Source organism: Leptinotarsa decemlineata, unplaced genomic scaffold (genome assembly GCF_025532065.1).
Source record: "Leptinotarsa decemlineata unplaced genomic scaffold, Ldec_3_MD MMD2_tig00026307_RagTag_RagTag, whole genome shotgun sequence".
Lineage (NCBI taxonomy): Eukaryota > Metazoa > Arthropoda > Insecta > Coleoptera > Chrysomelidae > Leptinotarsa > Leptinotarsa decemlineata.
Window position 1 is genome coordinate 5791689 of NW_027412681.1, and position 27820 is coordinate 5819508.

At 32.1% G+C, this 27820-nt stretch overlaps 1 protein-coding gene across 4 annotated transcripts; it reads right to left on the minus strand.

Moving 5' to 3' along the window:
- Nucleotides 1-665: 665 nt before the first annotated feature.
- Nedd4 (E3 ubiquitin-protein ligase Nedd4) lies at nucleotides 666-27615 on the minus strand. Of its 4 annotated transcripts, none has more exons than XM_074181309.1 (17): nucleotides 27282-27615; nucleotides 22650-22729; nucleotides 22509-22590; nucleotides 20160-20198; nucleotides 19777-19937; nucleotides 18646-18796; nucleotides 16310-16446; nucleotides 12758-12881; nucleotides 9401-9949; nucleotides 5057-5402; nucleotides 4356-4480; nucleotides 4075-4304; nucleotides 2475-2596; nucleotides 2172-2412; nucleotides 1310-1538; nucleotides 1053-1222; nucleotides 666-989 (listed from the first exon to the last, which is right to left on the minus strand). In XM_074181309.1, the coding sequence occupies exons 1-17, from the start codon at nucleotides 27441-27443 to the stop codon at nucleotides 887-889; spliced, it is 3051 nt and encodes a 1016-aa protein (XP_074037410.1). In that variant the 5' UTR covers nucleotides 27444-27615; the 3' UTR covers nucleotides 666-886. The 4 variants fall into 4 exon arrangements, with proteins under 4 accessions (XP_074037410.1, XP_074037409.1, XP_074037411.1 ...); XM_074181308.1 differs by having other exon boundaries at nucleotides 18646-18805; XM_074181310.1 differs by lacking the exon at nucleotides 27282-27615 and adding an exon at nucleotides 25145-25329 and having other exon boundaries at nucleotides 18646-18805.
- Between the last annotated feature and the right edge of the window lie 205 nt (nucleotides 27616-27820).

Sequence of the window (27820 nt, forward strand, 5' to 3'; positions counted from 1 at the left end):
ATATATATATATATATATATATTTTAACATTATGTTGGATATACAAAATTACCAAAAATGACGTCATTCTCTTCTTAACGTGAATAGCCTATATAAAGTTTTTTCAATATCTTTTTAGGACTTTCATGATTCCAATTTATGTTAAATGTGTAGTAAATTTCATTGCTGTAAAACTCTGCCAAGTGTTTCATCCTTTTTATGTATTGAGATTCTTTCATCACATCCAAGTGGGTGGCTATTGGTTTGTTTAATACTAATAGAGTTTCAGCTCAGAGGACCTGACTTCTCGTATTGTAAACCTCCCGTCGGTTTTCAAAATTTTATCATTTGCATGTCATTGAGCAAACGCCTTAAGAACGTCGAAAAGATGGCTCGAGCAAATGCCTTATGAATGCCGAAAGGATGGCTGTTCCCCGATTCGGATATTATGCTAGTCATAGCCAAGTCATGACATCATCATCAGCGCTCTTATACAAATATAAAACATTGAAAGACTAAGAGAAATTAACTTATTCCTTTTGGTGTTCCCATATATTACAGTTGCTATCAAGTGAAATTATGAAAAATTTCAAGTTTGAAACTTCAAATTTGATGACACAATAGATTTGTATCTAAAGAAAGGTTTCAAAGTATTTTGCAATTGTCGTATCAAAAAAAAATCAGGCTACTATACAAGTAAATATATTTTAGACGTGTATTATTTACAAAGTATACAGAATAAAAATAACAACTTATATATATATATATAACTATAAAATATTTATGTATATATATATTTATATATGTATAAGAATTGAATAGACTATTATGAAGCTTAAATTATCAATAATGGACAGAATTTAGTTTTCACGTTCAAGAAAAATGCAAATCTCTGGTAAACTGTGTACTAATCGACGCCAGCAAAGCCCTGAGAACCCTCAATGGCTTTCACTAGCTTGTCTTTCAAATGAGTATAGCTTTCGTAAGGGGGCAAATCCAAACGATTGAAGCTGAAACAAAAATTGATTATTCCCTAACAATTCTCAGAGACTTGTTAAAAAATCATGCCTTACCAAGTATGGGCCCTGGGAAAATTATCGGTGGTTCCCCACTTTTCAATGGTGAATAGCTGCGGCCCGTTGCTACCATATAATTCTTTAAAACCGTTCATAGGTACTCTTGAAGTGCCAGTCACGAACTGTAAGAGTCGAGCTCTCATTTCATTACTAAATGATAAAACCACCTGAAAAAAAAAAATCATCCGTGTCAATATATGAAGAAGAGAAATGGCCCCAAGATGGATCCTTTTGGAACACCTCAGTGAACTTACCCTCCAGAACCACTGTATCACAATATGGTTTGAATGATAATCTCCTTTGTATAGAGTGTTCTGTTTCCAATCTTTCACGTCAATGTGTTGGATACCACACATGAGCAGTTCCAATTCGTGTTCGTCAAAAATTTTAACGATGTTCAGAGGTACCAGATCTCTGAAACCCTCCAGAAAGGCGTTCATTTGATCTTGTATCCTGTCTACAAATCTCCATTTTATTATGCACCTGAAATGAATTAATATATGGATCATGAATACACTGGTTACAGTAAATGTAACATTTAACTGTTATAGCTTCAATTTGATTAGTTATACTTCATATTAGCTTTTTCAAACTTATGTATGGTATTGGGATTGCTAATAAAAACAAATTATTGAATATTTTCCCATTGATGTACTTTCTGACTACAATTTCAATGAGGTGACATTAATACTAGATTTTGAGCTAGGTGCTCCTCAGGGATCAGTTCTGGGGCCGCAATCATTGTCGATTGGTGTGATATTTAGGCCTCCGTCACATAAGAGAGAAAGTTCATAGAGTTATAAATGAAAAGGGCTCATGATTTGCTTTACAAAATTTTTCTCAATGGACCATACTGAATAAGGAATTCTTTTGGAACATGTGTATTTTATGAGTTGGCTACTCTGTAAATTTGTCATTAATGTTGATTTTGCATGGAGTTATTTCAACAAAATAAAAAGACTCAAGAATGGACAATACAAACATCGAATACAAACATCGAATGACAACTGACACTAATTATTATATCTACACAGAGTAGACGACAAAAAAAAAATGGTCCACATGAAATCTTCAACCTATAATCAATAAAATAGTAACATTCTAAATCTTACTCACGCTATATACTTATCCTTATTGGAATTGTCCAAAGGAATGTCAGCCCCCCCTTCAATCAGTTCATGTACCGACGTGTGTCCGAAAGACTCTTCATCAACCGAAAATGTCAGATCTAAATCGGATGGATCATTCTCCTTTATCCACAAAAGCGACTTGTAGTATTCCGAATCTACTGATTCCATATCTTTCAGATCGATCTGTTTTGACAGCATCATTTTATAAAAAGGTCTGATGAAAAAGGCTATGGAATGAAAAAAAAAAGATAATTTTTTAGAAGAAAACTTTGGTCCTGTATGCACTCACCATCTAGTAGTTTTCCATGGTAGACAGCCATTCCTGCTACACGTCCGATGAATTTGAAATAGCTCATATGTTCCTCGTTGCAAACTCCAGAGAAGGGGTTTATTTGTAGGGTGTAATTATCCCTGAGGAATATTAATTTAGTTCTTAATGATATAGTTAAAAAGCTACAATTGGATACCAATAATTGAATGCTAAGAGTATGGTGGCATCATCGATGAAGTTCATCTATTGATTTTCTCATGTTTTTTTATAACTTCCTATATTATCGATATAACACAGAAAACGAACACAATACCAGACATGGTAACTTATTGAGAAATCCTGAACATCGAATGCCAGGTGTAGTTATTATAACTGCCTCAGTTTCAGCTATATCACGTTTCATTTCACATAAAAGTTAAGAAAATCACATTCATGGAAATAGTTCATACTATTGATATAAATCAGATACAAAAGAGGAACTAAGGACACTCCTCTGTGGCACTCAAAATCCAATAACAAAAGCGGAAGATAAAACATTTACTACTATTGTGATCTTATCCATTTCAATACCAATCGCTTCCATTTCCTCAATCAGTATCTGACTATCAACCGTTTCGAAGGCCTTCTTCAGATCCAAGAAAATGGCAACAAGCAATCACCATTTTCAATTGATTTTTTCCATTTTGATATTGTCAACTGAAGAGATGATTCTGCATAAATCCTGATTGATGAGATATTAGCAAATTATTTTAATTCATGAACTGGAGTAGTTATTGGTAAACAGAAATATTTAAAAGTTTCTCTACACCTTATGTGATTGGCCTGAAGTCCATTATTTATTTGTAATTCAATGTTCATGAGAAAGTAGTTGTTTCGAGACGTTTTATTTTGACTTCGTATCTGAAAGAAACTTTTGTTTATGCACTACATATATTCATTGAGAGTTTAAATTGTAGTTATTTTCTTCCTTTCTCTGAAATTTCCGAGATTCATTGTTCAATGACGGAGAAGTAGAAAGACAAAAAAGCTTTTTTCTCAAATAAATTTTTGCTATTTCTGATGTCAGATATTGAAGTTTATCTGCTTACTCTTTCGAAGCGAATGTTATATCTTTAATTATAAGTTATACCAAACATTACTACAATTATATCTCTCACTTGTTCTTCTGAAGTTAAGAAACGAAATTCAGTTGATTCAGAATTTTAGTTTTGTTCTCTGGATATAAAAAATATCGCCAGCAAAAAATAAAGGCGTTATATAAAACAGAATAGATTCAATCAAGGTAAAAGCTAATAATACCTGAAATAATTGAAGTAACACACAAGTTCTGATTATTATTAATCAAATATTGTTCATTTATGCCATTTTACTGCCATTCAACAATTTTCATCAATACAAAAATTTGGAGGTTAGAGATAAAGTGGACAAAAAGCGCCTTCAAAACTCGTTGAACTAAGATGGCATTAGTGTACAAAAGTATTAGTTTCAAGAGTAATTTTTTGTTACACCATCCTAATTTAATATTTTTGAAATGCTTTTTGAGTTAAATAGCTACTCAAGAGTATTTCAAATACTCATTTCTATCTTCCACATCAAAAATATAATTCATGAAACTTACATCGCTGAATATTCAAAGAGTCCATAGTACGGGTTGAACATTTCCTTTGAAAGCAGATAGAACCATTCTCTCGCCAGCCCACCATAATCCAATCCAACTTCCCCTTCGAATTCTACCCACAGTTTTGTTTTCAACAGGTCTACTCTAGAAACTGATGTAATTACCCTGAAGGAATCCTCCAAAATGCTTCGTCTCCTCACTTTTATTTCGAATTTGTTAGGAACATTCGACTAGAATGAAAACAATCAGAAAACACTCAATATGTTTAAACAAAAACTCACTGGTTTCTTAAGTTGCGTTTTCATATACTCATATTTCCTTCTGTAATCTCTAGAATATGGTATTGCTGGACCTGCTATCAAAGGGTTTGATAACCTGGGATCTTCCCATTGAGTTGTTCTCGTATCTGGAGAAAATTACATAACTAAAAATGTCAGGTTGAACATCACATACGGCAAGATAAAGGATAACATGTATTGTAAGAAAAATATGTGTTATAAAATTCAATGTATTGGTTTCAGTTAAAACTTGAAAAATCCTTTGAATGATATGGTAGTCTTTTTCTGTTGTTTAAGAACAAACAGTTCCCATAAAATAAGTTGAAATTGCTTCATCTATTATGTGACCTTGTTAGAGACACAACAATTTTGAGGTTAATGTCATCTGTCAGTAATGTCAAAGCTGTCTCTACTCAAGTCTATACCAAACTGCACTTTGGCTAATTAAATTTAACACCAGTGGTAGTGTGTCCGACTCACAATCCATAAATTGTGGGTTCGAATCTGCTTTGACCAGATATTTTTCTCATAAGAATTTATCTAGTTGAAAGAGGATTGATTCTGCTACATTGCATGGCTGATGGGATTGACAGAACACAAAGCTTATAAACTTAGCAGTGGACGCTGCTGACACTAAAAAATAATGTGAGAATGTGTAAGTGTAAAAGACTGATATTGAATAATTAATTGAAGTTCAAACTCACTGTGATCAATGAAGAAAATCCTTCCATCTGAATGGACCCTTTCCTCCCACCCTTCGGGCAACGGACCCAAATCGTCATCAGGTCTCTTATTAATCACAGGAGTGGTCGCTTGGTTAGGCATAGGACTCGCTCTACCAGTCCTGGGATCCACCCACGAGGTCGTCTTTTCATTGTGGTCTATGAAAAACAGACGTCCATTCGGGGCACGCTGCACGCTCCAACCTAAAGGCAACCCTTCAGATAGTCCTTCGAGATTGTTTTGAGAATTACTGTTGCTGGTTGAAGAAGAGACAGTCGAATCTCTTCTCGACGAGTTGTTTGACATGCTGTCGAGTTGGTCATCGCTCTGAAAAGATGAAGAGAATAGGGTTAGATTTTTATGTCTACGATATAATCACTCCTTGGCAGGATTTTTTTTGTCTTGAAAGCTTAAAAATGGTTATAAGTCACAGGCATGTATCTTGTACCTAGTAAAATATAGGTACTTCTCCACAATGGCGAATATATTATTGATCTCAAGAAATAACTGTTAATTATAAAAGCGGACATATACATTTGAATGAAAATAAACACATACCGGTTAAAACATTGAAATAAAATGAACAGAAATGGAGGTCCATCATGTTTTGGAAAGGTCCCAAAAGTTTTTTCTCGAACATCAGGTAGTTTATTTAGGTTACCCTAATATACAAATTTCATTAAAATTGCAAAATTGTCCATAGAAAAATTTCAAAGGTTTGCAAAAGTTAAATGTCGAGTAACAGAAAAAATAATAGATTCAACAAATGAAATAAACATAAAAATTATGATAATAAAACTCAACTTTGATTACATCAAAAATAATTTGAAAATATATAAGATTTATAGTAATGTAGGTTATGATTTGAGACGGATAACAATTCATATGACATATTAATGTTAGAGTATTCAAGCTTGTGTAAGACATATGAAAAGCCAAGGAAATCACAGTGATAATGAAATTTTCATTATGAAAAGGAATTTAAAGAATACCATTGTGAAATGGAATGTCCCATGCAAATGGCGAATTGTCAATGTAAAATAAAATTGTCAAAAAATAGTTTGATATATTGGTTGAATCTGAAATGATAGCAATAAATATACTGCATTTTAGTAGAATATTTGTTGTAGTGTACTACTATTCTGTATTTGTATTTGTGCAAACATGAAGTTATGGAACGCCGTTTTACTTTTTATTGTCACAAATATTCATTCCTCAATATATTCAACTAATAATTTATTTGTTTGAATTGAATTGATTCATGCATTTGTTCGACACATCAAAAACGATTGTTAGCAAAATTTGTTCTATTTCAAATGACATTTAATTTACATGACATCACATGATTTACATGAATAAAATTGTTATTTGAATAAAAAAAGACTAATGAAATTACTTGAAGTTTTTATTGATTCCGAAGAAAAATATTGTTTCAGAGTATTGGAAAATGGAACGCCAATTTACTATATATTATGCTGAAAAATAATCTATATACATAGAGTTCAACTCGGTAATGAACAAACATTTTTATTCAACAGTCAATGGAATGTATTATTCGAGTAAATTCAACAAACGTTTCAATTCCGCATATAATTTTGACCTTTGAATGTAATGTTAGTTATTTATATGACTGTTGAATTATAATGAAACTTCAAATTCACTTTCACTTTCAATAATTTCAATGAATGAATTTGAATGACTGTCAAAGTTTTCCCATGAAACATTGATGGTAATAAAAATAGACTTTCGTTTGTCTGAAAATATAGCAAATTAACTTTCCATAATAAATATTTTTCTATGAATAATAAAGACTATTATATTTCAATTTTATTGAAAGTGTTGAATATTTCCAACATTCACTTTAATGCATTCAATTTAAAATTTGGTTACAACTTTTGTGCAAAACCTTCTCAAGCAAGTACCATTTTATTTCATCAATCTTTTTAAAAATCTAATTTCTGACAAAGAATTGAATTTTTTGATGATTTAAAAAGTTTGTTGTATTTGAAAGATACATTTAAAACGAATGTTGATAATTTTAATTCGGCGCTGGTATCGAGCGGATTTATCAAGAACTTCAAGCGTTACATATGTCAACATGCTAGTTCATTTATAGTACGACAAAACGCCGTTTAACCGTGGCGCTGAATAAAAATTATCAACAATCGATTTAATTCATGTATCACTGAAATTCAACAAACAAAATAATTCAGCTCATTTCAAAGCGATATTAATAAAAAGTAAAACGGCGTGGCACGCCGTTTTACTTTCTACTGGTATTTTGTAAAAATGAATTGTTTTGATTGTTGCTTTTAGGTGATACATGAATTGAATTGATTGTTGATAATTTTTATTCGGCGCTGCGGTCGGACGGAATATTGTGTTACTATCACTAGACTATCTTACAAATTCAGCTTCTGCAAAAATCCGCTCGACGCTAGCGCCGAATTAAAATTATCAACAATTGTTTTAATTCATGTAACTATAATTATCAACAAACAATTTTATTCATGTTTCACAGCAATTGTAGTAAATTATCCGATAGTTACAAAAAAAGTATATATGACAAACATTTACTTCCAAAAATTTCAAACAATGAATCTATATTATAACTGTTCGCAAATTTTCATCAAACAAATTAATTCATGTAAAATTTTGAATCAAGTGTCATTTAAAATAAAACAAATTTTGCGAACTATCGTTTTTAATGTGTCGAACAAATGCATGAATCATATAAATTCAAACAAATAAATTGTTAGTTGAATAAATTGAGGAATGAGTATTCGTGACAATAAAAAGTAAAACGGCGTTCCATTTGAAGTGAACATATTTGGTGTTCATAGTTACAAATGTTGATAATTTTTGGTAATTAGAATCAATAATACGACACCGAAATTATTTTTACAAAAACATGGAAAAGCCACAAATGATTTGACAAAAAAACACTGAATACACAGTTCAAACTAGGAATTTAACAAAATTACGATCGGTTCTGTCCCATAACCCAACTCATTTATACGACGTGATCAAATAAATGATCATTTTTGACATAAAAAACTAATTTCACGAAAGCCTTGGAGGAATTGATCATCTTTGCAGATAGAGGTCACTTTTCTGAATATGAAAATGTGTTCTATTTTGCTGTGTAAATCTTTAGAAATAGAAATTTCCCAGTCATAATTAGAACTTTTGGCAAATTACCCCACACTTGGGTTATCATTTTTACTTTCATAAGTTTTTCACCTGCATCATGGCACAAGGATAAAATTAATTTCTTACTGTAGGGCTATAAAAATCATACACTTCTACATACATTCAGCATAGGCTTGCAGTCTACTTACTGACTCACTGTTAACTGTAGAGTGAAAAGTCAAAAGTAATAAAAGGTTGACCACCCATGTTACGCTCGGTAAAAAGTACACTCGATTCATTTAGCACAACGAAATTTTCAAAAAAAAAAAAAACACAAATTGAAATGAAGCACTACAGTGAAACACTACAATTCAAAATAAAAAATATATCCAATAGATAATCAAAACGGAAGCAAAGAAAAACAAAAAAATTTTGCTGCCAGCTAAATAAAACAAAGTAAGAAAAACTATAAAAAGAGTGTCATGAACAAAAAGGGTACAGTAACCTTCAATAATTTTCACTTCACCCTCAAGGGCGGCTTGTTTTCAAAAATTTAAAATTTCCAATATTAAAATACAATTAAAAGTGTTTGATCCATCCCACCTTTTGTAACATGAATCCAGGAACACAGTGATGGGGGGAAAAATTATGTTCTCAAGTACATAGGGAACGTTTTCCACCTCCCCGTAAAAACAGGGTTACCAAACCGAACTGAAAGAGGATTTACCACCACATTAATCTTAAAAACATTGGGATGAATCGGTAATGTTGCAACAAATACATAAATAAATTTGTCCTGTTTCTTAGGCTTAATTAAAAAGCCATATGAGTGCAACTCAGTAGATTTTACAAAAGAGACAAAAATCTACATAGTAAATTTGTGAAATTTGGTTATTAAATTCATTCCAGGTAGTTAAACAAATTAATTTGTAATCTTATAACCATATAAATGTGATTTGACTGCTAAGAGTTCTGTTGTCAGAACTACCAAAAGTCTTGAAGCTGTTGTCATGGCAATATGGCAATATATATATTGAATAGTTACATTTCGTATGTTAGCTCAAAGATGCCAGTACAAATATGCAAGATACAAATAAAAACAACTAAATAAAATATCAGCAACACACTTTAGCTACCAAACACACAATTAATGAGACCTACAACGGACCACACTGAAGCGCAAGCCTACCAACCTCGGAAAGACCATTCTCCGTCGAACGTCTGCCAAAGTTCATTTGACATAGCTGGAAACGAGGTATATCGACAGAACTCCGTCGACTGCTCTCGTTGCTCTCCGCTGAACCATTGTAATCGGTATCGCAAATATCAGATCTCAAACTAATTCTATTCTCGTGGTTACGTTCGTCATTGAGGTCTCTTTCGATAACTATGTCAGGTATATTATCGGTTGTCGGTTGACTGACGTCTTTATCACCATCCTGATGATCGATGACGTCATTATCCTGGTGAACGGCGACATCAACGTCATTATTCTGGTGATCCGCGACGTCAACGTCATTATCTTGGTGATCGGTGACGTTACCCTCGCGGTGATCGGTGATATCATTCTCCTGGTGATCGGTTACGACATTTTCCTGGTGATCAGTGACATCATCATCCTGGTGATCGACAACTTCGTTATCCAGTTGAATTGTGACGTCGTTGTTCAAGTTATCAGTGACATCGTCATCTTGATGGTCTGTTGTGTCGATATCCGCCTGGTCTGTATTGTCAATGTCTGCCTGATGATCATGCAAACAAAATGCCCATGCAAAACTGAATCCGTTAGTGTTAGTATGAATAGGACGTTGGATAACAAAAAGCGGACACACACATTTATCACATTATATATATGAAATAAAATTTATAATTCTCTGCATGAGTTCACAATCGATTTTGGGTTGAGAGCAAACATCCGGCCCTGCTCGATTTATAGGCATAAAGATGTAGCCAGGTACAAATATGGCAACACTGTTTGTGAGCGACTGTTTCTATGCAATGTCTGATGATATAAGTCTAATTATTTTGTATTATCACAAATTTATGTATCAAACATCTGATAAATTTGTCAATATACAGACAGATACCCTTATCATCCTCTATATTCTTATCATTATATATTATAAAACAAATTCCTTCTGCCAAGTCCATGTAGATAAACTTAAAAACCATCAAACGAATTTTAAACGGTTTCATCAATGAACAAAGTGACTCAAGAGGAAGATTAATGTGTATAATTCATTAGTGCTTTATAAACCATAAAAAATGATAAAAACATATCATAGTTATAGTGCGCTTTTTTTCTGTCAGGACATTTATCTGTTTTCATGGAAAAATAATACAATAATAATATAATACTAACAACAAAACTTACAAATATGTTTGAGTGAATTTATTTTGAAATCGATAATCAAATGTCCAAGTAGAATTAGTGAAAAATGAGAAATCAAACTTTGTATGTTTTTATACCACTTGTATTTATTATTAACGTTACTGCAGTTTCGTCCTTTAAGGACTTTTTCGAACGAATACAATAAATAGTTTACTGTATTCGTTTGAAATGAATACCCAAATGCAAAGAAGGCACACAGAATTTTATTTGAAGCGGCCAAGTGAAAATTTTATCAAAATTTCATTTTCAACAGCAACAAAAAATTAAACATGGAATGTAGTCTGAAATCACAAAAAAAATATCTATAAAACATAGTTATTGACCATGATAATATTAGTATAACGAATAAAGCCGAGAATGATAAAGCCGAAATTTTCAACAACTGTATCACAGTTTTTACTAAAATTGTTGAAACAATAAAATTCAAACAGAAAGAAATTCTATTGCTGCCTTAATTATAGATGAATGCCACGTTTCAAATAAAAGCATGGTTTATATTGTGAATTTATCATTTTGAAGAGATATCTTTCCCAATCTATCAAAATGTGAAATGATTAGCCTGCTCTTCCAGAAGTGGACTATTCTTCTTAGTGAAGAAAATTATGTGTCATCTCATCTGGTTTTTCTAAATTATTTGAATATTGTTCCCTAGACAGATTCTTAAAGCAACTTGATGAGATAAAATTTTCAACAATATGGTAGAATGACTTTCGTAAACACAAATCAACTTCAACTGCTGTTTTCCTCATTTTTGGAAAATCGCTAAATCATATTGTAGCGGGAGAGTGCCCTGTTAGAATCAATTTATAAGTTCCCCAAGTTTCAGACTACACATAATGGCTTCTTCGTTGTGTCTTTACTGACTAAATTATATATATTCAATGCTTCATATACCCAATTTCACAATTTGAAGTACCCGATCTTTACCTGGCCATTTAATGTTTTGTGTATCTGACTTTGTAATGAATTAAATTACCTGAACTTATGTAGCAGTTTCCACATTTGAAAAAATATTTAGTAACGGTGACTAATTTAATTCTATTTAGTCATTCAGTAAATTACCCGAATTCTTAAATCTATTGATTTTTAAACATTCTAGAAGACTGAGTTTCAAACATTTCTCTACTAAATGTAACCTGTGCTAAAAAGTGGTTTGTAAATGTGGAATTGGTCTTTCTAATTACGAAACCACTTATATGCTCTTTAATTCTTTGGGAAAATGTTCTCCCTGTTTGGCCAATATACAGGAAAATCAAATTGTTTGATCTTCCTCTTGAAGATGATCACTTGGTGATCGAAACACGTGTCGAGGTGTTTAAAATAACGGTTTGGTGTTGGGGAAAAACTCCTGTAATATAAATGAATAAAATAAATCAGTCAATTTACAGTAAATTAATTGAAGTGAAAATGGAACAATACAAGGTCTAAGCTTACATGTAGACAGGACATAAGATTCTACAAAGCAGATAAGAATTGATTTACATGTATAAATGAAATAAATCAGTCGTTTTAACCTGAAAGGTTCAGGTACTCAAAATCTGTCTACAAGATATTCTTCCAAGCCATAATATGCTTTCATGAGTAGAAGTTCCTTCACACGTTTTCAAAATATTTTTGAGTATGTAACACTTTTCATTTCAAATGGTAGATGATTAAATATCTTCCAACTCTCAAATATAATGGAATTTTTAGGTAATGTTGAAGTTGGTTTTGGGAGAGGTATATTGACATTTTGCCGTGTGTTATATATTCTTTGGAAAGGAAAACTTTTTTTTTTTAAATTAGACATACTGTTTCTAGAATGAAGCTGCAGTATATTGTTAGTATTCTACTTTTAATGAACAGTGATCTACAGTGGTCCAAACGCTTGGCTCTAGATATATATTTTATCGCCTTTTTTCGTAGAACAAACACTTATTGAATTTCAATTTGGGTCACCTATTCCTCAACTTAACCATTCAAGTTGTAATTTTATAGGATAATCACGTGAATACTAAGAATAAAATGGGTCTCAGATTTGAACCTTGTGGAACTACAGTTTCAAAATCTCAGTTCACAAACTGTTTTTTATCAGTCACAAATGATTATAACAACAGACAAATGCAACATGATTCAACAAGAAACATGCAGTTTTCTATAGGTAATATATCCACCCTACCTGACTGACATTAGAATTGTCACTGCGCCCATTCTGCTCATCATCAGCACTGATGTGGTACCTTCTTTCAAACACTTCACGTTGTTCCTCTCTTTCGACAGCTCTAGTTTCTGAAGTACTATTGCTGAAACAAATTTAAATAATCACGTCATGACAACTGCAACCTAGTGAGGTAGGTTCCCGAATTTCCTAGTGCATTAATTTGTATGTAGAGAGAATAATTATTGCGTACATTTGTTTTCTAACATTGGAGGGTCTGGACTGTAAAAGAAAACAGATATTTTCGAAAAAACGTCTTCACTTCAGAAATAGATATCAAAAATATTTGATACCTTCAAGAGAATTAACAGAAGATATAGCACCAAATCCGTTATAAGTTATTTCAAAAGGTACACTAACAATAGCAACAGTCACTCAAAATCATCATAAAAATTTTTGTAGTGTGCCTTCTTGTTCCTAATCAGTTGGTGGAAAAAGAGGAGACAAAAATTTTCAAAAATAACTGACATAAAAGAAACCAAATCAGCTCCTTTCTTAATGGCATAGGTAGAAATGCCCTAACATGGATAAAAATTACCTCAAATACTGTAACAAAATCATTTTATATCTAGTAGAATCATAATTAGGCTTGGTGTACCTCAGGGCTCGATCCTTGGACCATCACTATTCCTTCTATATGTAAACGACTTACCCAAAGCCTTGAATCTGGTATACTAACTAACTGGAATACTAACAAAAAAATATTAATTACTAAAATCCTGACTCTAGATTGAAGAAGATCTTACACGGAGTTCTTTTATAAACTTGAGATTTCAACAATGCTTTCGTTGTACTGAATAGGGACTCAACTCTGAAGCCGGCAGATATTCTGGTCCTTGTTTACCAATGTCCCACTGGAATACTCTCTGAGGGGGCTAGCCTACTTGTTTTCAAGTGATATCGTCGGACTCTCCAGAGCACGTCTCACAGTGAATTTCTTTCAGTGGTGGGGGAACTTCTATGAGCAACTAGATGGCGTTGCGATGGGAAACCCATTTAGCACAGTGATAACCAAGTACTTCATAGAACGTTTTAAAGAGAAAGCAATCGACACCTTTGAATTTAAACGGACCTTGTGGCTATGTTACATGGATGATACCTCCGTCATCTGGAAACATGGAAAGGACGCTCTAAATATTTTCCTAGACCACTTGAACGCTCATCACCCCAGCATCAAGTTCACCAAGGAGACTGAACAGGACCAGCGGATAGCATTCCAAGATGTACTCATTGAACGATGTGGTGCTAGACTAACCCACAAAGGCGATATATAAAAGTATGTATTGCTGTCTTGTAAACTGTCAAAGTGTTATTTGAATAACTCACAAAATTACCGGACAAAATTTGACAATGATGTCAAACCTCAAAGTATATTTGACATTACGAATGTCATTTTCAAAGCTACCTGTTATGACACAAGTAAACATGATCAATTGAATTTTTTTAATAATCATCATCTCCTTAATTTACTTGTAAAGTATTGTAACATTTTGAATATATGTTTTTTTATGTATTCGTTTTGAACGTCCTGAAGAATATGTACATTGAAAAAACTTACTTTGTGAAATATATCAGTAGGTATTCTTTAACGGAATTTATGAACTATGACATTGCCAATGTTGTCACAATCTAGTTATTGTATATTTATTTTATTTACTTGTCTTTATAATTTGTTGAAATACTTTTGATCATCACTTGACTGTTCTTAAAAAAAAATTATCTTCCGGTTGCTATGCAGTTAGACTAATCTCTAAAGAATCAAGTTTTCCAACTGCTAAAACTGTATATTATTCATTATTTGAATCACACTTAAGATATGGCATTCCATTTTGGGGCAGTTGCTGTAATTTTCTGTTCAATAGCATATTCATTTTACAAAAACGTGCCATTAGGTACATGTGTAAAGCTAAATTTAACGACCATTGTAAACCTCTATTTAAATCTCATAAAATTCTAACTGTAGTAGCGTTGTATATTTTAGAAACGGTACTTATTGTAAAAAAACATTTGAATAAATTTGGTTCAAATTCTTCACATTACGTAACTCGACATCAAACTCCCACTGCCTACCACGTCTCTTGTATATGACTCTTTTATCTACAAAGGTGGCAAAATATATAATCACTTACCACTTGCAATAAAAACCATTGGATCCTTCTATAAATTCAAAAGAGCAGTAAAAAATCTATTATTAGACAGAGCCTATTACAGTCTGAATGAATACTTTAGTGAAACACTAGAATAATCCTTATTTAATTTCCATATGTCGCATAGTGTTGCTCATCTTTTATTATGTATAGTTGTGTAGATTTATATAGTATTAAGTGTGACATGTTACCTTTTATTAACAAGTTTAATTGTTGTTGACATATTTTCTCTGGTATCAGTGCTATGTATATTTTATATATATATATTTTTTTTTAATTTTTTAACTTTGTAACCATGATGTTATTCATGAACAATAAAGTACTTTCTCTCTCTCTCTCTCTTTTATAGAATAGTTTGGCGAATTGAAAAAAAATTATTATCAATTCAAAACTTGACTTTGTGAGATAAAGTAATTTATGCCTGTGCATTTGTATATCAATTTGTGTGTTGTGAATTTACTGGAATGAATATTATAGCCTATGTGTAAATAAAAGCAAGACACAAACAGTTATGTTCTCGCTGTCCCATAATCTCTCAAATAATGTGAAATGTCTTGGTGTAACAATTGATTCAAAGTTAACTTGGAAACCCCATATTGACAAACTAGCAAAAAATCTATCATGCAAGGTCTATGCAATCAGGCAGATAAAAATAAAGTCGGTAATGAAGCTGCCCATACCGGTTATCATACAATGTTTCATAGTTCCTTAATTTATGGATTGATAAACTGGGGCACATATGTTCATATCTCGAGAATATTTGCAATTCAAAAAAGAACAATCAGAACTTTAGCTGGAATAGCTAAGTTCAATATATTAACTCTGCCATCATGTGTAATATACTGCAATTTGATACACATTCAAGAAAATTTACAAAGGTTTACTACAAACGGTAACAACCATTCGTATAATACCAGGAACAAGGATAATATTAGAGCACCAAACCAAAGACTAGAAATAACAAGGAGATGTAACTCATACATATCATTGTACAACTCACTGCCCCAATCAATGGAAAATGCAACCCTCGCTAATTTCGAACGGAAACTGAAAAAACATCTCTCAGAGAATGCTTACTTACTATGATGCGTCTGACTTCAGCTTTACAGAGTGACTATTGTCAATGTAGGTACTGTCTCTATGTATCTTTATTTTCACATTTTCATTTTTACATTTATATATTTATTTACTTTATTTTGCGCTTGTATCATATACAATTTTTATGTACTACCTACTCCTTTTCGGTAATTTTAATTGTAATTTTCATTTATTTTATACATTATTGACTCGTCATAGCACTAAGGTGTAATAACTTGACCAATAAAAAATCTAATCTAATCTATTATTAAAAAAATATCATAATTACCTTAAAGTTGGCCTTTCCCACTGTGTCGTCCTGGCAATATGATTCACGTAATAAGTCCTTCCATTGGCGTCTTGCCTTTCTTCCCAACCTTGAGGTAGAGGCGTGTGTGATTCCGAAGATGGACTTACATATACAGGCTATAGAGAAAATAACAATGTTGCATTTACACGTGAATACCAAAGATTTTTTTTATGCTGAATTATCCCGTGATCTTAATTGTCATATCACCTCTGGTTTCTGTATCATTTTGGGTTCATAGTACAAAACTATGCCATTCTAACACTTTTCGGTTTTTTGTGCTTGTACTCAGACTTTTGAGTTGTTTTCCCCGTGCTACAAACATGTATATTTCTTAGTAAAATAAATCATTATTAATAAATTTTTTACAGTTATAATCCGTTAAACGAAAAGATAAGAGAGGCTTGGTTAAGCAAATGTTCTGAGTGGCAATATATTTATTGCATTTCAATTGTTGAGGTGTATATATTCAATAAACCATTAAGATCATATATCTGAAAATGTATACTGCTAAAAGTTATCTGCACATCATTCTGAGTTGATAATAAAAGGAGATAAAAGAGCCGCCATTTTTACATACACGACAAATTTGTATCGACATTTTGGAGACTTCCATGTCATTTGTCTTTGTTCTATGGGGCTATATAACATTTTTCACTTTTGCATGTGTTGTTGGTTGCGGTTGTTAATATATTTATTCATTCATTTCAATGGAGAAGCCAATTTGAAAGTAATTTTACAAATGCTCACAGAATTAGTTAATGCATCATACATTTTCAACAGATCGTTTCAAAGATGATACAAATTGTTTCATTTTGACCATGATTGGTTTTACAAAAAGGAATTTTGAAAGATTACAATATCTGTTCCTTCTAGGATTTATAGAGAGAAAACAGCTTGACTATTTCCAGACAATCAATTTATAATTTTGTACTCATCAGTAACCTTCGATCCTATTAGGGATTTGTCTTTCCCCACACCACAAAGAACTGGTCAACTGAGTTTGTCACAATGCTTGGATTCCTTCACGAGAGAGGAAACTATGGATGGAGATGAAAAACTAACGTGATCGAGGTGCAAGGAAAGGAGAAAATGCGCAAACTCCCTATGAATCCCTAAGTTTTCCCTTATTTTAGTGATTCATTTAAAACGATTCTCTCCAACGGAAAGATTTGGAGGCAAATTAAATGTTGCCATTGATTTTTTTTAGAAGGATTAGATAAGAGCAATTATGCAGTTGACAATGTAGCTCCTTGTTGTTATAATCTATATGCACTTTCGAATCACAGTGGGATTACTTCAGCGGGCATTACACAGTACACAGCATATTACAGACACCCATACACTGGCAAGTGGCACAAATACAACGATTCACAAGTGTCCCCAATTTCACCAAAATCGCTTGTGAGTGGGGAGGCCATATGTCCTCTTTTATGAACAAAAGGGATTGAAGTCGCACCTTTGAGGTGATTTTTTTTTAATAAAATAAATTCAGTGAATTGATTTGTATTTGATAGTTCTAATAAAGTTGTTTCATTCAATGTTCACATAAAAAAAAGATTCATGTAGGTAGAATCAACTTGCAACTTGTCTTCTAGAGAAATGATTACATAGTTTTCATAAAGTGGTAAGTTAGAAGCGGTTGATTTTTTTTTGGTGAATCCATGTTGTTAATTAATAAAGATGGCTTTTGGGTCACATAAGAGTTTCCTAGTGATTAGACGGCATTTTGGGCAACTCTAATTGATTGCAGATGCTTTCTAGTACCACTTTTATGAATAGGGATTATATAGCTTTTTCCAAAAGACCGAAAATATTTATGATTTCGTGTTGAGAAAACAGAACTGAAACTCAATTTTTCAAGGCCTTTCTTTCAGTTCTGTGGTTGAAAAGTAGATGATCCTTGATCATGTAACATTTCAATGGTTTGTTTGAAAATTTTCAACTGTTTTTAATTGTAGTTAAATAGTTTTTTCACTACCCTTCTGATGAAATTTTCAAAAAATAACTCTGATGTGTTGAATAATTCGCGAGATGCATTTGACAAATGACATTTATTTGTAAAAATAGTAGCAGTATACTTTTTATTTAGATAGATGATTTTGATACATTCTGTCTATCAAACATAACCTAAAAAAACACCAAAATTTTAAATATAACCCTCTAATTACACAGTAGCCTGATGTGACTGGCCAATTTTGTTCGCGGGATTATGCTCAGCATAGAAAGTCTATTAGAAACACACACTTCACTGCAGGACTGTTATTTATCTGAACACATATAAAAACCAAAGCAGTTAAAAGAAAACTTTATTATACCTGTGCCGCATTTTCCTCTCTCGCCTCGCTGACCACCTCCCACTCCCTCTCGTCGACAGGTGCGTCCTCTGGCGCCGCTATGGGTGGCAAGTTACTATCATACAGAAAGGCATGGTAGACCTCTAGGTGTCCCCGAACCCTGGATCGAGCACTAAAATCGCTTCGTTGAGTAATTTGCGAACAAGCAACAATGGGAGGTTCATAAAAGAGAAAGGTAAGCGTTAATGGAGAAGCTAATGAAACGGGACCAGTCCGAATACAAACTTTCGTTAGACACAAGAAATGAGATCAGTTTTGCACTTCATTCCAAAAGAATAAAATGAAAATTTGTAATCGTGAAATGATACAAATAGAATTTGGGATGAAGAATTTCTTTCCTGAATGATGGTTATGAACATAGACGATTTGATAACTCAGTAAATGGATAACATAAATTTTTTAGACGAAAAAAATAGCATAATGAGTATTAGAAACAATAAAGTAATCATAGCAACAAGCATAGTGAATTACAATAATATCAGATGATCTAAGTAGTGATATGAAAATTATGGATATGATTTCACAAGAATCCATTCCAATATCCTGGCCTTCTATCCAGGTAATATTTTAAAAGAAATTTGTGCAAAAATGTGTATTTTTGTGAAAAGCTGAGTTAATGAGAACTGACTTATTTTACTCCAATGAAAACAAAAAGAAAAAAATATATTTATTCATCTGTTAAAGCAGTACAGAATATACCACAATACGTGGTAACAAACAGTTGTAACTACTTTATTAGACTAATCATACATACAGGTCCAAATAAGTAAATTTACTTTTAACAACACATTTAAAATTTTTGAAAAAGATAGGTTTCGGCTTTCTACTTCTACATTTTGAAGATGGCAGTGTTCCATGTGAGTGAAATTCTACTTCTTTCATTAATTATATTGTGTAGGAATCCTGTGAATGATATCGGATTCGATTCCATCAGTCCCAACTGATGAAATACACCACGAAATATTGTCAACCACCTTCAAACAAATCATCTATAATATTTTCAAAATCTACTTCAACATCAACATGAAAAAACAATGCTCATAAAATACATACCCTCCAATTAATGTTAATGTTAAATATGACAAAACTCACCTTCTTGGCATCAGTAGGTACTTGACAGTTGGTACTATTCTGTCACCCTGTTCTTTTGGTAAGCCAGTCAAAGGTAACTCTACCATTCCCAAAAAGTCATCCCTCGTAAGCCTGTTTTCGTCAAAAACTTGCAGGATTAACTTGTGTTCGGCTGGTTTGACCTAATAATCAAGCAATCAAATATAATAATTGATACTATAATATATTTAGAATTTAGTTAAGAACACCTTACCCGTTCAAACATTTATTAATTGGTATTACTACAAAAATGCAACGTAAAAAATAAAGGATTCAGAAACAGAAATGCGTTGAAGAACACCTACATAGAAACTTATTGAAATAATCATCGCTATCAACATTAGTTTATACAAGAAAAAACTTACCCTGAAGATAAATTCTTCATTCCACTCAGGACTAAGAGTCTAGAATTTAAAAAAAAATAAATATGGTATTACTACGATAGTTTTGAATTTTCACAAAAAAATATATGACAAAACATAAAGAAAGTCTTTTAAACGTTATACAATTCATGTAAAAAGAATAAATATGATTTTTTAAATAGAGTCTTCGAAAAAACTAAATGAAATCCTCAATAACTATCAATATGCAGTTGGCGTATGTGCGCTGTTATTTCAAATGTACTGGCAAAAACACAACAATCTGGCAAAAACACAACAATCTGGCAAAAACACAACAATCTGGCAAAAACACAACAATCTGGCAAAAACACAACAATCTGCACTGATAGCAGAAAAGCCCTATTAGCCTTGAACAGATAACGTGTTACCTCAGGGCTAGTACTAGACTGCCACCAAGATTTAGCCAAAGCCTCGGTAGATAGTAACATTATCCTGAGGTAGATTAAAGGGCATGACAAGAGTAAAGGTAATCGTATTGCCGACTCTTTAGCCAAGGAAGCGGCTGGACTAAACATTTTAGGACCCAGTGGCACCTACAGTCTGATGACTTTGACAATTGCGGAACTAGCCAAACGTCACACCCATGGTCAATCCTTAAAGGGATGGGATGAAATCAAAGGATGCAATCTTGCCAGGATCACCCTTGGCGACCCTGGGAAGCTGGCGCCGAAGAAATATCTGGAGTGTCTGGCTGGCTTCCTCGGGCGTGTCTTAATCCACGTCCGAGGAAGCCATTGTATGGCGAAACACATGTTGTGTTTTTGTAAAACTATCTGGTGAAAATCACACAATAAAGTGTTTTTAGAATACGTTCCAATAGAAATATCATTAAATCCTTCCAAAAGTAATACGCATCCGAATCAAATTCTCAGAAACTTGAAAATATGGCATTCAAATTCAACAATATATGCTGTTTTTTTCAAAAAATAAGAGGTGAATTTTCATTTATCTCAAAAAATATTTATTTATTCATCCATTTCTATTTTGTGCCCCTCAGGAAAATTTGAAAAAACATCAAATATGTGTACATATAAATCTAAAAATGAAGTATTCAAAATGAAAAGCTTCAAATTTCAAACACGATTACAAACATATTAAAATGTGCGTCATATTGCGCATGATTACTGAAAGTAGAGATAATTTCTATAAATACATAGCGCAATTTTGAATAACATTCGGTTCATAAATTTCCACAGGCCAGAAAATATTCATAAGTATTGTAGGGCTCTAGATTACATAAGAATTTTCTTACAGATTTCAGAAATCTGTTAGCAAAGACAATATCTTTTATGTTTTTCGGAAGATTATTATAAAATTTCATTCCAGCATAGATAGTGCTACGTTCATATAGGGATTTTGCATGGTTGGGATATGAGAAGTCTTTTTTTTGTCTTGTTTCGTAAAGATGCGTTTTGCGATGTATGTCAAAATGGCCTGGATGATTGATGATAAATTTTATTGATTCATATATATAGATTGCTGACACAGTAAGTAGTTTGTTGATCTTGAAGGCTCCTCTGCAGAAGTCCCTTGTATTTATATTAAAGATTATTCTGATAGTTTTTTTTTTTGACATACTCTATTAAACCCATGACATGAGCCCCAATTATTATCCCTTGTCTCATAGCGGAGAAAAAATTCGCATAATATACTGTAATTAGTGCTTCAGAATCAAAATTTTTGTTTAGAACTCTCATGGCGTATGTTACCGAGGACAGTTTATGGCAGAGGTTGTCTATCTGACTCCTCCAACTCAAAGTGTCATCAATGTATATGCCTAGAAACTTCACTAAAATATTACAAATGATTTTTTGATTGTGCATAATTATGTTTTGTGGTGTTTCATTGTTATCGACTTTGAACATGATACAATTTGTTTCTCCATCGTTCAGAACTAACTTATTCTCTAAAAAATAATCTTTGAATTGTCCTACTATTTTGCTATTATTTTGTTTCCCAAAATCAATCAAGTCGAAAATAACACCTAAAATACATGATTTTGCGAACATGCTGTTTTCATCTTGGACCTTAAGAGTGATGCCATTACCAATGAAGATAGGATTTTTTTGAATTATGGGGCTAGTGTGGAGGTAGTGTCCCTAAAAGTTGATGCTGAACGAGAAAAAAAAAATGGAACTTCGTTTTGGAAATATCAATCAATGATTGGTAGCGGCCTCAATGTCTTTTACTGAGCATGTATGTAGATTTGAATGATAGAATTTATATATTTTTTCTTTGGCGATGAATTCCAATATTTCAATCCGTTGAGAAAACCATGCAAGTATTCCAAAATTCAGTAAATGATGAACATACCCGTCTTTTGGTTTTGGTGAGAACTGAATCAATGGTTTCATCTCCATTATTGGTATTCAAGTCAATTCTAACATAAGGGTCACTGAAAAAAAATTATTACTATTAGTTCAAAAATACCAGATTCAGTAAAAAATCATTCACCTTGCTCCAAAGATATCTTTTTTCATAAGATTCTTGGCAGATATCACCCTCAAGCGTAATTTACATGTTGGTTCTTCGCTCTGAAAAACAGATTAACCAGTAAAAATATACAACAATACGGAAGTTTTCTTTAATTCATAGGATATTTCTCATATTAGAAAATTGGTGAAAGATTTGGAACTGAAGAACAATCACAAAAAAATGAAAAATGACATTTGTCGAATTTAATATTCATATTGAAGCGACAATTAGGAGCCGCAATGCAGCAAAAAAAAGTGTGTATTTCGACAACTGCCTAGCTGTATCTGTAATTGTTTATAATACAATAGAGACCAGTTGGTTGGATAAAGAAAGCTTACTAAATGAAAATATTCCAAAATCATGAACATTTCAAAATAGTCACTAGAGGTTGTGCGAAAAAGGAAGTTTAAAGCAAACAATCATCTGAAAGGATGTATATGTATAAGAACACCAGATATTGAATTAGCAGCCCGGAATTCAGTTGAAGGAGGTTCCAGATCAAGTACACAAAAAATTGGAGAAAATTTGGATATCTCACATATCCTTAAATGGAAAGCTCTCAATGACTTTTTTATTATATCCTCACCACATTGAACAATTTTAAGCTCTTTTGAGACTTTCCATTACCGCACAACCTTAGCCTCAAAAAGCGAATGAAAATTTATTTAATACATTTTATTCACCGGAGTCATTGGTTTGCTAATAATACCCAAATATAATATTGAGAATATAAAATTTCAGATTTTTATCAAAATTAAAAAAGTGAAAAAATCATAATTTTGCCTGCGCTTACGTTCTTTCAAAATCTGTTATTTCAGATAATAATTCACCTAGAAAGTTCAAACTGTTATCATTTTCTTCAGCTTTTAAATGCCTTTGATTTTATATACAACAGGACACCATTGAACTAAATTGTTTTTTTCCTAAATAAAAAGAAAAATCTGAAAAGTTTCAAAAAGCTCCATTCTGATTTTTTGTGAAAAATAATATATTGTGCAACTAGTGCAAAAAGTAATGTACAGGGTGTGCCACTTACAAAACAAACAGGCATTGTCTAGTTTAGGTCCTGGCGCCCTTATATAGGTTAGGTTCAACAACTGTTTCAATTCAACTTTTAAATATTCTCAATATAATATTAATAACAGTACTAGTAATTAAAAGTTAGGTTGTTATATTTATATTAATTGTTTTTAATTATTTTAATTCTTAATTAATTCTTAATTTTAATTCTTATTTATATTATAGGTTCATTAACAAAAGTGCGCCGGGACCTAAACTAGGCAATCCCCAAACAAACTTTGATGAAATTTCCGAAAAAAATGGAAGTTCGAAAAAATCTTCCTCTTTGTGAGCATACTCAATACTTTGAATCTCGTAGAACTTACGAAATTAAGAAAAAAATTAGGGTTTGTGCCATCCAGTATGCCTCAAGTCAGAATTAGGCTTCTCATCACTTTCTTTGATGATATATTTGAGGACCACATTTTATGAACAGTTCATCTATGAGGGTGACTATTATTAAAGTCTAACTTCGAAATCCAATTTTCTTGTGTACACAGGCTGTTTATTAAACATGCGGCGAAAAATCAACCAAGAAATTGATTTTTTTGCCTAGGCAAACAAGTATAATATCGCAGATTGATACAAACATATTAAAAAAATGATGTCAGTACTTCGTCATTGCAAGCTGACTGGTTCTCTTAAACTGAATGAATTTCAGATAGAATCCTATTATTGTTCCATTATGAAAATTGACATACATATAACAGAAATGTATACAAACAACATACTTTTCTTATAAAGAAATCAAGGAGACAATTTTAAAAATTTTAATTTTTTTTAATTTTAGAAAAATTATTTTAGGTCATGTAGCAAGTAGCACATAAAATTGAAGGCTTTTGTAAACGGAAGAAATTAGTAATTGGGGAAATGGTTTAACTTCCAGTTTGTATCTGTGTATGCTCTACATATATTCATAAACAGTTTGTTTTGTAGTTATTTTCTTCCTTTCTTTGAAATTTTTCCACATTTTCAGTTCAGTGATGGAGAAATAGAAAGTCAAAAGCTTTCTTTCCAAATAATTGAGCTTTTATAATATCTGAACTCATTCTATTAGAAATTTCTTGAGAGTCTAGCCTCAAAGTTTAGGAGCTAAGATAGTGTTAACAGACGTGATACTAAACCGAACCTTCCAGATCCAAATTAACGATATAAGGAAGGAATCTCCCTTAATGAATATTGGACGTGTAAAAAGTTGACATTTTCCATTATTGATTTAAAAGTGACACTACACTTCTCCGTAAACTAGATAGAAGCAAAAGTGATACTATAATTTTGATTGGAGACACGTTGAAGTAATTACAAAATTAATATTTGTTGAACTTCAACATCGTTAATATTTATAATTAACAGGATTTGATGACAGCATTTCATAATGTCAACCTTGTCTGAAAAACATACTGGCTATTACTCACGTATCCGTCACTCCCAATTTGTGGGATATATCCGAAAACATTATCGGATGCCATTTGAAGATAAAATATGCACTTGGGTCACATTAAATGTAAAAATATTTTTCACGACTCCAAAAACACAACCCTTCTATGCACAGCACGATAAAAATAAAAAGTAAAAAAAAAGTGTTTTTAAACGTCACCGACTGACAGTCGAAGACTTTGACACGTTACGCAGAACAAGAATGAAAGAACTTGTAAGCACAGTATAATGCTAACAGGACTAGCATTATAATTGTAGCGCAGTTTTCTATTCTGCGAATGAAGGTGTAATATTTTTTTATTTAATTCGAAAAAAATTATCAACTCTTAATGAAATTAATAAATTTAGATGTTAATTTCAGGGGGGGGGTGCAAGGGATAATGTATATGTGAAAGTATATGCGTTTATATATTACAATACTCATGTGTAATGTATTGAATGGTGAAACTGAAAGTGAAACATCAATGTCGATTTCAAAATTTGTAGATGCTTGATATATACATCACCAACTAGGGCAATTCTATTGCTTGAAATAATAATGAAACATTTTTTATTTGTTTTTTGTAACGATTTTCTCTCTCAAAACTTAAGTTTTCGAGGCAATATGGAATTCTATACAAATCAAACTCATGTTCAATTCGAGTTAGAATACCTCTAAATATAAAACTGTCTAGAAAATATATCTTATCGATATCTACCATCAGATACCCAGAGATATAGCTCGAAATAAAGGACGAGATTAAAAAAATATTCAATATCTTGGAAAAAACTGAAGAATATCTATTCTATCAGCCTCTGTGCCATTGATATGTCTGCGACATCATCTTAGGTTACAATGCAATGATACTTTTTTACTCTGCAGTGATATATGCTAGACATTGCATTTTCAATTAGTTACATTCCACAATGTGTTCTTGAAAAAATATATTATTCGAAATTGAAATAAACATTTTCTGAGAATGGATAATCAATCGTTTCAAAGAAAACACTTTCCACACACCATAATAAAAACACTGTTTTTCGACGTGCGTTTCGTCAAGAGAGAAGAGAAGAGATGAGGTCATTTATTTCTGAATAATAACATTGAATATTGTGTAAATATATTTTCATATATATTGCTCATGTCTCCTTAAGCAGCGTATGATGAAGAATATGTCCGAAATTACTGAAGCCAACTCTTTGATACAATTTCGGTCAGATGACTATTCAAATCTGGAAAAATATATAATTGTCGCAGCAATATAAAAAAAATTGCTACATCGTAATTGCAGCGATGTCGTCATTTAATTTTGACATTGCTGTGAAAATACCATAATATTTTGGAAATCAATATATGATAGAGAAAGAAACCGAAAAAATGTAGAACTCTGCATAAACAAAATATATTAAAAATTGGTCATGTGTTGCTTAGTTTACTTTTAATTGTTTTGATAAACGTCGAAAATATTCAATGTTGAATGATTATGCTTTTATAGAAAACTGTTTACGAACATGTTCCGTTAATGCGTCCATAATATGTGAATACAATTCGTCTTGATTGATGACTGACGCTGTATATCAGGGACTACACAATTCATTCATTGTCCAAAGACGTAAAGCATCCTTATGTCCATATTCATATAAATCGTAAAATTATAAAGAAAGGCATGACAATCTATTTGTGTCACAATGTTTACCGTTGATTTTCTTAATATTTTTTCTGTTTTAAAAATATTATGTACATCAATTGAATGGAATGTTGGAATGAGATCGATTTTAATAATTGAATCAATTATAATTCTTGACTAAAAATTAATTTTATGTAACCCAATTGTGTTGCAAGATTTCACAAGTTTCTTCCAAGCTGGAATGTATTGAACAATAAACTTCATAACTTTTGACACATTTGTGAAACGCAAAAATGCGTAATACTCTAATGAACTACTTCTAGCTGTCAAACAAACAAACCGTCGATAACTAGTTTGATTCACAAAAGTAACCACATGAGCAAACCTTTCGTTTATTCATTCCATTTTCCAAATCATCCATAAAAATATCACTTTGAAAAAATATATTGGCTTTTAAGAAAGATGTTTCAGTAATATCGTCAAATTACAAGTATGTTCGTGTACTTACCAGAGTCCAGACAGATCTTCTAGGGCTTCTCCCGAGTTGATCCACTGCATTTGAAGGTCCCGAAGCATTATTTTCAGCAGAGCTCCATGTGTTACTCCGCCCTCTAGTGATATACACCTCCGACGAAGTTTTCCTAACCCTACTGTTTTTTCGGACAGGCATTTGAGCATTATTTTCGTACACCAATATCAATCCCGAAACTGATAGGAAAAAATATCATTTAGATTTCCGCGCGTAAACACATCAAAACATATTGATTTATTAAAAAATGGCAAGACTCTAGAGTATTGGTATATGAGTTCACCTCAATTTCTTATCTCCCATATGTTATCAGTGAAATATTGAGATGTATTAAGTAAATATATGAAGGAAAGATAAAGAAATACGACTATTCTCATTTCGATTGTTCTTCAAGGTTATTCTGTTACAGGGTCATTTATGATTATTTCATGACGTAGCGTTCAAAGCATTTTTTTCGAAGAGGTGGTAATGATTGATAATGTAAATTCATCCCATGTTGAACTTGAAACTGTGCAGTT

Bases quoted from the DNA above. Each gene is read 5' to 3' on its own strand.
- Nedd4 (XM_074181308.1), bottom strand. From the start codon at position 27,443: ATGCCTGTCCGAAAAAACAGTAGGGTTAGGAAAACTTCGTCGGAGGTG. The intron at 2,597-4,074 runs GTAAGTTTCATG...AATATTCCTCAG, and splicing joins CTCTTTGAATATTCAGCGAT to GGATAATTACACCCTACAAA. The intron at 2,413-2,474 runs GTGAGTGCATAC...TTCATTCCATAG, and splicing joins CCATGGAAAACTACTAGATG to CCTTTTTCATCAGACCTTTT.